Source organism: Nicotiana tabacum, chromosome 3, assembly GCF_000715075.1.
Source record: "Nicotiana tabacum cultivar K326 chromosome 3, ASM71507v2, whole genome shotgun sequence".
Taxonomy (NCBI): Eukaryota; Viridiplantae; Streptophyta; class Magnoliopsida; order Solanales; family Solanaceae; genus Nicotiana; species Nicotiana tabacum.
Genome location: NC_134082.1, coordinates 119,004,891 through 119,016,564, shown reverse-complemented (window position 1 = coordinate 119,016,564; position 11,674 = coordinate 119,004,891). Strand labels below are relative to the sequence as shown.

At 43.2% G+C, this 11,674-nt stretch overlaps 1 protein-coding gene across 1 annotated transcript; it reads left to right on the top strand.

The window, feature by feature from the left end:
- Nucleotides 1–9,197: 9,197 nt before the first annotated feature.
- On the top strand, nucleotides 9,198–11,353 carry LOC142177157 (uncharacterized). The gene is made up of 4 exons (XM_075245626.1): nucleotides 9,198–9,620; nucleotides 9,733–10,045; nucleotides 10,159–10,244; nucleotides 10,838–11,353. Exons 1-4 carry the CDS (start codon nucleotides 9,198–9,200, stop codon nucleotides 11,351–11,353), a joined length of 1,338 nt encoding a protein of 445 aa, XP_075101727.1.
- The last annotated feature ends 321 nt before the right edge of the window (nucleotides 11,354–11,674 follow it).

Sequence of the window (11,674 nt, the reverse complement as noted above, 5' to 3'; positions counted from 1 at the left end):
ATCGGGTTTGGTTAAGCTTGAATACCGCTTCTCGTGAACTTGGAGTTTGTATTGTGAGAGCTTCGTGAGCCCGGAGTTCTGACCCTGGGGTCGTGTGGGCACTGATCTATTCAAGTCTCCGAGTATCTCGGGATGTATTTGGCGAAGAGGTTTTTGTCGAGAGTATACTGTGACTTTCCCCTTTTGAGAGATATTTTCCGATCCATTGGCGCAACACGTGTATTATTGTGCTGAGTCAACCTATTTTGGGTCGAGTGTGGCGATTTTCATGTTGCCTTACTCCGAGAAGGAGCATTTCTCTTTTTTCATGGGGGAGAAAAAGGATATTTTTTTTTGATTTCCCGATACAATAGTACATGCTTCCGCTCTGGCGGGATCTGCTTACATCGGCCATTTGGCCTTATACGTCGTCTCTCCGTAGGAACTTTTTCTTTGGCGTTTCTCCATTTCCTTTTGAATTGGGTGGCTCCCAGGGGGAATGCCCCTCGCCGCTTGCAAGTTAGTTGTAAGGGTAGCTTCGATCAATTCTGTGGAGTTTTCCCCTTTAAGCAGCTTAGCAGTCGTTGCCTCGTTAAAAACCCTTCTTTTTTGGGATAAAAAACTCGGTCGAAGAAAAAGAGTGCAACAGGTGTGCTTTGGGGGTCTCGAGGTCTCCTGATAGTGTTAGTGCCCCGATATCTAGGGTTGGGTGCCTGCATGAAAGTTAGTTCTTAATCCGAAATAAAACAAAAGGAATGGATGTACCTTGAGACGAGGCATGTTGGTGGCGCCTTGGAGTCGGCTTATTACGACTGCTTGCGGGCGGACACGTGATGTGGATTTGTATTTTGCATTGTCAAACCCGACCGGGATCGAGATCTGATTCACCCGTTGGCTTTTTCGGGAGCGGATGTACGAGCGCTAGTAGCAAATCGTGTATTGCGAACATTTCCCTTGCCGCATGTTGTTCCCCATAGACGGTTTTGATCCCGTCCTTTGTCGGAAATTTTATCATCTGATGGAGAGTGGATGGTACCGCTCTCATACAGTGTATCCACGGTCGCCCAAACAAGGCGTTATACCTCATATCTCCTTCGATGACATGGAATTTGGTGTCTTGGGTTGTGCCGGCCATGGTAATTGGAAGGATGATTTCTCCTTTTGTTGTTTCGCTCGCCATGTTGAACCCATTAAGGACCCGAGTGGCAGGCACGATCCGTTCAGTTAGCCCTAGCTGTTCTACCACCCTTGACCTGATAATATTGGCCGAGCTACTCGGATCTACGAGTACACGTTTTATCTGAAAAGAATTCACAAGAAAGGATTACCAGGGTGTCATTGTGGGGTTGAGACAGAGCTTCGGTATCTTCTTCGATGAATGTGAGGGACGTCTTCGGGGATATATCCCCGAGTCCATTTTTCTCTGGTGATGTATATTTTTGTTCTTCTCATTATGGGTTCTTGTGGGGGCATCAACGCCCCCCCATGATCATGTGGATGACGTGTTGTGGCTCGTTTGCCTCGTTTTTCTTGGTTGCCTCCCTGTCCCAGAACTGATTTTTGGCCCGATCGCTAAGGAATTCCCAAAGGTGCCCTTCGTTGAGCAGCCGGGCCACTTCTTCTCGTATTTGATGGCAATCCTCGGACCTGTGACCGTGTGTGTTGTGGAACTCGCACACTAAGTTGTAATTTCTCTGTGAAGGGTTAGACTGTATTGGTTTGGGCCACTTGGCGTCCCAGATTTTGCCTATAGCGAACATGATGTATGATATGTCGACGTTGAAGTTGTATTCCGATAAGTGGGGTGCATTCATATGCGTCATGTTTCGATCGAACCTGGTTCTGTTGACGAGCCCCCGAGGGTCCTGCCCTCTATCTATCCTCCAATCGTTGTAGGGTTGGTTGCGTCTCGGGGCATTTTTTCTGTCTTCAAGATACGGTTGGTACCTTTCTTTGTTTGGTTTCGTCTCTTTTGCCAAGAGTCTGTTTGGGTATACTGAGCCCAAAGGGGCTCCCAGCTAGTCATCCTCGCCCCTGATCTTTGACTGGTATCGGTTGTGAACGTCCGACTAGGTCACGGTTGGGTATTCGATTAGATTTTGTTTTAGCTGTTTTGAATCTGTCAAGCTTCATTCGTTCAGGCCTTGGGTGAAGGCCTACACTGCCTAGTCGTCGGAGACTGGTGGCAGCTCCATCCGTTCCATCTGGAAGCGGGATACGAACTCCCACAACATCTCATTCTCTCCCTACTTGATTTTGAAAATGTTGGATTTCCTCGTTGCTACCTTGATGGCTCCGGCATGTGCTTTCACGAAGGAGTCCGCTAGCATGGCGAACGAATCTATGGAGTTGGGAGCCAAGTTGTGGTACCACATCATGGCCCCCTTCGAAAGCGTTTCTCTGAATTTTTTCCGCAACACAGACTCGATCTCGCCATTTTTTATGTCGTTGCCTTTCACTGCACAGGTGTAAGCAGTGACGTGTTCGTTAGGGTCGGATGTGCCATTGTATTTAGGGAGTTTCGGAATTCTAAACTTTTTCGGGATGGGTTTTGGTGTCGCTTCCTCGGGGAACGACCTTTGAATAAACTTCTTTGAATCCAAACCTTTGAGGACCAGGGGCGCACCTGGGATCTGGTCGACCCTAGATTTGTAAGTTTTGACTTTTTTATATTTGGCTGCAATCATTTTCTCACCTGATTCGATCCTTTTGGTGAGGTCTTCAAGAATTTCACGATGGCGGGATCATCCACTGATCCATTATTGCTCGACCTTTCGCGTAATTGTTCGGCGGGAAGAGCCGTATTGTGCTGGGGGTTCTTGGGTGGCTTTGTAGCTAAGCGGTGGCCAGTTGTTGTGCCTGTAACATCTCAAAAATAACATGAAAACTAACTTCCTGCTCTTACCGGGCCGGGGTTTTTTGTGCTTCCTATTGGTCCTGTGTCGTATGCTCCTGTTGGTGTGAGAAGTTTCGTCAACTTATTGTGCGTCCTGTGAATCTGCATCCGCTAGGATCGGTCCGGGAGCGATATCAGGATTCCGCGGAGGTGCTCCAGCGGCTGGGATAGCCACGCCATTTTCCCCGTGATTTTCAAGGTTGGCGTTCTCAACTCCGTTTACCGAGCCAGACATTTTGGCCTGAAATCAAAGGATCTTGGACAAGAAAAAGTGTGAAAGATAATATATGTTTGTGTGACAAAACTAGCAAGAAAGTAATCACTATTATGTTTGTGGGCACCAAACTGTTTACTGTGACAATGGTAACAATAATTAAATTTGTAAATGGGACTCTAAAAATATGTGATCTATTCCCGAGCTTGTTGTTAAAGGTGTTAATGCTAAGAGTGTGAAGTATAAAGATAAAGTGCGAGTTAAGGCGAGGCAGTAATCAAACCAAAGGGGCATGTTGCCCGAGCTCGGAGACGGTCGATGGGACCTCGGGGTCGGTGTTGGTATTGATCTCGGACTGTCGGGGATGGGATAACATTTATAGATATGATTAAGCAAGGATCTATATTACCAATACTAAACGATACGATGAAGAACAAGTAAGAAAAGAACAAATACGAAGGAGGTCTCGAGCCTGCGAGGATGAACCACTTAGAAGAAAAGAGAGAGAGAGAGAGATATTATTGCACTTGTGGAGAAATGGAGCTCTGCGTTACAAGGTGTAAGTGACCCCCTTTTATAGAAAGAGGGCACCCAAACTTAGTACAAAAATACTTAACATGACAAAAAAGAATGAGATGTGACAGCCCGTTAGTTTTACGTCGTAAGAAGGCTGGCGTTGAACCGCTTGGATAGATTTGATCGACCCCGGGTGCATTCCTCGAGGAATTCCTACGCTCATCGGGGTCTCAGCCAATATTTATTCTTGGCAGGGCGTCGACAAATTTCGAGGGAAGCGATCAACCCGAGATCCCGTGTTTCCGAGGTAACTCTCCGAAGCATTATGTCATGGGGAAATAGGTTCTCCGATTTTCACCTCACACAAACCAAGAAACCCTCTCTTTATTCTACTACAAACAAACATTGTAGTTCTCTGAGATCTACTGTGTAACAAGTCAGAGAAAAAAGGAGAGTACAACACCGGTGAGGCATTGTATCAAAAAGAAACGAGTGTTAGAGGAACTGAGTTATCAAGTCATTTCCATTGTACTCGGAGAAGTGCATTTATTAAAGAGAACTCTCTTGTAACCCAAGGAGACTGGACTAGGATTCACATTAAATCTGAACCAGTATAAAATTCCGATGTCTTTAATTCCTACACTTACTTTCTGCATCTTACTTTCTGTCATTATAATTGTTAACTCATGACATCCAGTCGACTAATTGACAAACTAGTCAACTAATAAAAGATTAAGTTTAAAAATATACAATTCACCTCCCCCTCTTGTACTTTCAGAGCACACTAGGGCTCACCCCGAAGCACGCATAAATAGTACGGTGATGTGTAATGTTCCCCAAAAAAAAATAATGATACAATGGGTTACTATTTCGATCTTGCTCAAAATAACATCCCTACGGCCAACGGCTATTGCCAAAAGAAAATTTTGACCTCTCTCGAATTACAACGGATTACTATTTCGATCTTGCTCGAAATAACTCCCCTACAGCCAACGGCCATCGTAAAAAGAAAATTTCTTCCTCGTTAGAATTAAAACGGGTTACTATTTCAATCTTGCTCGAAATATCACCCCTACGGCCAACGGCCATCGCCAAAAGAATATTTCGACCTCGCTCGAATTACAACGGGTTACTATTTTGATCTTTCACGAAATAACACCCATACGGCCAACAGCCATCGCCAAAAGAAAATTTTCATCTCGCTCGAACTATAACGGGTAACTATTTTGATCTTGCATGAAATAACACCACTACGGCCAAAGGCCATCACCAAAAGAAAAGTTTGACTTCGCTCGAATTATAACAGATTATAATTCCAACCTTGCTCAAAATAATAGCTTTACAGCCACCGACCGCTATTAAACAAAAAAAAGTTCGAACTCATTCAAATTTAAGTCGGAAATTGACTTCGCCCAAAATGGTGATTCTAAGTTAGAACTCGTTCAAATTTAAGTTAGAAATTGACTTTGCCCAAAACGGCGACTCCAAGTTCGAACTCGTCCAAATATAAGTCAGAGCTTGACCTCGCCCAAGATGGCGAATCTCAATTCGTCCTAATTTGAATTAAGACTGATTCTGCCCGAACTGACGAGCTAGAAGTCAATCTCGCCCGAATTGGAAAATCCAAAATGACTTCATTCGGACTCATACGATAGGATCCTACCCGATCGGCGCAAGGTCGGTCTCCCAATTAAAATGATCAGGGACTCCTCACAAAGAAATTTGAAGGTCTACGCAAAAAAGAGAAATATAACAAACGGGAGGGAGAAAAATAAAATCAAATGGTACGCAAACAAAGGCGAAGAAACTGTTTTATTTAAATACACATGCTCAACAGCCGCACCGTACAAAAGGCCGAAACAGGCCCCCAAAAAAAGAAGAAAAAGAAGAAGAAACCACAAAACAAACAAAAAAAACAAAACTATGAAAGTTGCAGCAGCTTTTCACTCGACGTCATCACCGCCGTTCTCCCCATCATTGTCTTCAGGAAACCCATTCTCCACATTAGCATCCTCGCTAACCTCCGATATCGCAGGGTCGTAGCCATAATTGGCACGAGCATCGTGTGCCTTCGCCCGAACTTCTCCAAAGGTAGCCTCAAAAACATTGCCCGCCTCCCACAAACCCTTGTATATATCTCATTGGGCTAAATCATGGACCACAACTCATACAAGTGGCAAGGAATAGCGGCAGAGGCAGAATCAACCTAAGCCAATGATTGTACCTTCTCGGCCTCGAATGCAACGACCTGGTCTCCTAGGTTCGAAGCCTCCTGGTCAATTTCACCAATACGCTCCTCGAGTCGCGCCTCCCTCAGCGTGGCAGCTGCCCTCTCAAATTCTTTCTCAGCTTGGAGGATGCGAGTAGTGTCCTATAGCGCCTCCGCTCTTGCCAAAGCCGACATCCGAGCATTCTCGGCATTTTCCATCTCGGTCACTTTCCTCTCCAGCTCGGCCAACTTCCCCATCCATTCTGCACTCAAAGCTTCGACTCTGGTGGCATTATGCTCATGTTCGGCTTGCAACGACAGTACCTTCGCTTGAAGATACACTCCACAGCGACCCCCTTTCTAACTCAAGCTCTTCGTCCTTAGCACGGAGCAGCTCCTCGAGCTCACTGCATTTGCGAATGGACTGCATCAGCTTCTGATCTCTTTTCTCCAATTCCTCCCCGATGGATTGGGTGCCAGTACCCGCCCCAAGCCGCTCGTGCATCTCACGACATTTGTTGCGATACTGCCGATACTTTTCAAGCATCTTCAGAAAAATCTTGGCCCGAGTCTCGGCCCTACGAGCACTCTCGATCTCCAGCATGTAATACAGAAAACAAAAAATAGGAAAAGAGTCAATAAAGACCAAGATAAAAAAATAAAGAAAAGGACCTTACCCTTAGGCCCATCGCGGCCACACCACGTGACAATTCGGCGTCGCTAACATCCTGAAGAGCTTCGCTTTCTGCGGCAGAGCATAGAAGGTCAAACTACGGCACAAAATCCACCGTGTCTCGTAGAAGGTTGTGATCCGACGAAATTTCGAGTATTCGGGAAGGACCTCCCGCTCTTACTACAGTTCAAGTAAATCCCTCCTCAAACATCTTAACATCATCAGGATCGATGCCGGATTTAGACTCGTAATCATCAACCATGATGCATTTTCCCCTCTCTTCGGTCAAAGAAGAAGTGCGGTTCAGTCAGGATATCGAAGGTCCGCCCAAGATAGCAACGACATCCTCGGGACTCCGTCTCTCTGCCACATCAACCTATTGACCACTCAAAACAGGCTAGTCTCTGCGGTCGGGTTGGCACCACTGGTAGTTTCGGGCACCGCCAAGGCAAGGTCGTCCGTTGAAGATATTTTGGCCTGAGGAGCAACTTCGAATACCACCCGTCGTCTCTTCGACGGGGCCTCTCCACTACTAGCGCGGGAAGATTCTCCCATTGAGCGGGCAGCAAGAACCGAAGTCTCTGGTTGAGAAGTAGCCTCTGCATACATAGCTCCGATCATAGGTGTAGATTGGGCAGTAGCGTGTGGTACAGGCTGAACAGTGGCCCTCTGCGAAGTCCGGGCAGGGGGCATCGGTCGACGGAATGCGAGCAGAGGAGCCTTGTGCTTCGCACTCTCCCTGTCAACAAAGAAAGATGACCATATAACGACAAGGTTAAACCATGAGGTAAAGAATTAAAGAAAAACTGCAGTGGGCTGACTCACCAGTAAGAGGCTTACGCCCATACTTCTCATGGAAGGACGCCCACCCTCGAATCCCCATTGTGTGGGAAAGAATTGCGCTCACACGATATGGTCAACTAGTGGGGAGGTAGTCTCTCAGCTGCAAAAACAAAAACAAGTCCTTAACAATATCACCTAAATGTGAACGATCGACGACCGCCATCCAAGGGATCACAAAATAAATAAAGGAGAACTCACCAGCGAAGTTCCACGTCTCTGGAAACCCTGCGAGCCCGCCACTAGGTGCTATGTACGCACATAGAAGTAGCTTTCCCAAAAGTGGCGGTTAGCCTTATTGTCCATCTTCACCACCAAACTCTTGGTTCCTCGATGGCGCATATGGATCATTGCTCCCCGAAGAAAATGAGGGGCAAAAATGTAAAGCCTATGCATCAGGGTAATTCCTCGTTTGGCAAGCTCCGCGTACTTGATAAGCATGGGGAAGAATTTGTACGCATACGGAGAGAGTTGAGCCAGGCACACTTCGTAGAACCGGCAGAAGTCTACCAACTAAGAGGGGTGAGGAAACGTGTACCCGATAACAAATGGGTACGCTTAAAATGCGCAGTACTGCGGGCGGTGGAAATGTACAATGTCCTCCCCTGCCACCGGTACCATTTTCATTTGAGCAGGGATTCTCCACTTTGCCTTTAGTGTCGTAATTGCCGCTTCATCCATAGTGTAGGGACAGGATCCGATTCATTTCGGTAGGGCTGTTAAAATAAGTCCTTATCTTCCCCGGGCGGGGAACTATCTCATCCACTGTCGGAAACCCTGTTAGATCTGATTTTAATGATGCAAAAATGATATCTGTTCTATGTGAAGGAACTCATGGATAACATTCAAATATTGAAGGAAATCAATCAGAGAAGACCAAGAGAAGAAGATAAAGGAATCAATGGTTAGCTACGAGCTGGAAGCAATCAATCAGGGAAATTAAGGAAAACAATCTGAGATTAGAAAAGATCAAGAAATCAATGGACAACTACGAGATGGAAAGAATCAAGGAAAGCAATCTGAGATTAAAGAAATCAATCAAAGCCAAGACGAAATCAATCAAGCCTAGACTTAAGGAATTAAGTGTATCCAAATCTGGAAGGAGCAAGATTTTGGGAAGCATATATAGAAAATCATTCAAGTCTCTCGTCAAACATAGCCATTGTTATATAACATTATTCATGGAAAGAATCAATTTCTTTCCAAGGATCAAATCTCTTGTGTTGGCAATTCTCTCCAGAAACCAAGCCTCTCTCAAAGTATTTAAATTGTATATGTACCCTAGAGTCACATAATTTGATCGAACCAAATACCCTCTCTTTATTCTACTGCAAACAAACATTGTAGCTCTACTAGATCTGTTGTGTAATAAGTTACACAAGAAAGAGAGAACAACACTGGTGAGGCATTGTATCAAAAGAAACGAGTGACATAGGAACTAAGCTATCGGTGTAGATCACACCATTCTTTGTGTACTCGAAGAAACTCATTCACTGAAAAAGAACTCCCTTGCAACCCAAGGGGACTGGACTAAGATTCATATTGAATCTGAACCAGTATAAGAACTCTGGTGTCTTTAATTTCTGCATCTTAAATTCTATCTTTACTAGTATCAAGTTCTTATATCTAGTCGACTAATCACAAAACTAGTCGACTGATAGCTATTAAGTTTAAAAATAAACAATTCACTCCCCCCTTTGTACTTTCAATTGGCATCAGAGCAAGACTCACACTTTTCTTTTTGCTTAACAGCTTGTGAGAAAAGATCATGGCAAATTAAGTTATCATAGGAGCACTCTTTCAAGAAGGAACTTCCCAAGTATAGCCACCATACTTCAATAGACAACATTTCTCCCACTGGAAAGTACGTATGGAAATATATGCAAAGGCGTATGATGTTAAAGTGTGGAGAGTTATCAAAAAGGGGAACTATCCTCTGCCGGCTACTGCTCAACCTCTTGTTGATCCTAAAGATATAGACTCATACACAGAAGAGGAAATGGCGGTTGTGCAAGTCAACAACAAGGCAAGAAATTTGCTCTATAGTGCTATAAGTGGTGAAGAATATGAAAACATCTCCAGTTGTGATACAACCAAAGAAATGTGTGACAATCTTAAAGTCATATACGAAGGAACCAGCAAAGTAAAGGAAACACATATCAACATGTTGGTTCACGATTATGAACTCTTCTTGATGAAAGAAGGAGAATCCATTGAGGAAATATTTGCCAGATTCAGTAAAATCATTAGCGACCTAAAAGCTTTCAGCAAACCATACTCAAGTGGTGATCAAGTTAGAAAGATTCTTAGAAGCTTACCAACCACTTGGCAAACTAAAGTAGTCACACTTGAATCACACGATCTGAATAAATTATCTTATGATGAACTTCGTAGAGAACTCATAGCTTTTGAAAAGACATCCCCAGAAAATAAACCAAGAAGAAAAGAAGAAAACAATTGCATTCAAGGCCACAACTGAGATAGCTGAGAATGATATCGATGATGATCTTAAAGCTCTTCAAGAAGAAATTGCTATGATGTCAAGAAACATGGATGGTTTAATGAGAAGATTCAGGAATACGAGAAGAGGAAGAATCCCACCTAGGCGAACTAGGCAATACAATGAACAAGATAAGAATGATGAAAAATGCTATGAGTGTGGAAGATTTGGACATGTTCAAGCCGAGTGTCCCGATCTAAAAAGAAAAAACTCAAGAGGTTTCAACAAATATAAATCATTTAGAATCTGAAGTGATGAAGACAGTTCAGAACACGAAGAAATAGTCTTTACTTCATGACAATTCTGGAAAACGATATGAACAAACTTTCAGGATGCTGGACAGATGAGGATACTTCAGACGACGAATGCAAAGATAACAATGTAAACTGCTTCATGGCTCGAGGTGAAACAAGCGAGGTAAGATCTTATAATTGTGAAAGATGTAATGAATTGCAGGATATTCTTGATCTCACTTTGAAAGAGTCTAAAAATGATGAATGAACTAAAGAGATTCAACAAAGAAGTAAAAGACTGGAAACTCAAACATGAAGTATGTTAAATCGAAAAAGAAGTTCTTCAAGAAGAGTTTGAGGAATTTCAAATGCAACTCAATGGCATGCGCAAATCCACCAGTCATAGTTCTATCAGGTGAAACCAGGCGACTTACGAGTCTACTAGAAAAGTACCAGCCAGAACTGAGTCCACTAGTACTAACACAAATAAAAGACCCAAAAATAGGTCAGGAATTACGTGTCACTACTACAATAAAAGTGGACATGAATACTCTTCTTTTCATTTTCGTAAGTCAAATATATCAGGATGGATTTAGAAACCCAAAAATAATCCTAAACCTAGTGACACTAACCAACCAGGACCCAAGCAAGCTTGGGTACCTAAAAGAAAGAAATCACTATATTTTGCAAGAACACCACAGAAGAAGTCGCAAAGGAAAATGGTACTTAGACAGTGCATGTTCCAGTCACATGACATGTAATAAAAACCTGTTCAAGGAAGTTACAAAAATAGATAGAGGAAGCGTTAAGTTTGGCGATGACTCAAAAGGAAAAATAATCGGTACCTTCAATAATAACTGTAATATCACCGAGGTTTATCTAGTTGATGGGCTTAATTACAACCTTCTGAGCATAAGTCAGCTATGCAACTCAGGATATGAGGTAAAGTTTAAGAAAACAGGTTGTTCTGTTGAAGATGAGACAGGTAAAACAATCCTCCCATGTAAAAGGTATGGAAACGTTTACATTCTTGATGGTTTTGAAAATATAGATGGTCATATCTGTTTAACTTCCATATCTGATGATCCCTGGCTATGGCATAGGAAACTTGGTCATGCAAGCATGCATCTGATAGAAAAACTTTCGAAGCATGAGTTAGTTATTGTCTTACCTAAATTGAATTTCCTAGAAATCATATATGTGATGCTTGTCAAATTGGAAAACAAACTAGAAACTCCTTCAAAAACAAGGATATTGTATCTATTTCTAAACCTTTACAACTGCTTCATATGAATTTATTTGGGCTTACTAGAACTGCTAGCATAGGAGGAAAATGATATGCTTTCATTATTGTTGATGATTACTTACGTTTTACTTGGGTGATTTTCTTATCTCATAAAGATGAAGCATTAAAAAAAACTTTGAGGTTTTCTGTAAGAAGGTCGAAAGAGAAAAGGGATATCTAATTACAACAAGTCAAAGTGATCATGGAAGAGAATTTAAAAGCAGAGCATTCGAAGACTTCTGTAATGACCAAGGATATACTCATAATTTCTCTGCACCAAGATCACCCCAACAGAATAGAGTTGTTGAAAGGAAAAATAGAACACTACA

What these genes read in the sequence shown, in the direction of transcription:
- LOC142177157 (XM_075245626.1), top strand. Translation starts at nt 9,198, where the DNA reads ATGGAAATATATGCAAAGGCGTATGATGTTAAAGTGTGGAGAGTTATC. An exon ending in AAAAAGAAAAAACTCAAGAG is followed by an intron (nt 10,046 to 10,158) that starts GTTTCAACAAAT and finishes ACAAACTTTCAG; the next exon opens with GATGCTGGACAGATGAGGAT. An exon ending in CTCGAGGTGAAACAAGCGAG is followed by an intron (nt 10,245 to 10,837) that starts GTAAGATCTTAT and finishes AACCTGTTCAAG; the next exon opens with GAAGTTACAAAAATAGATAG.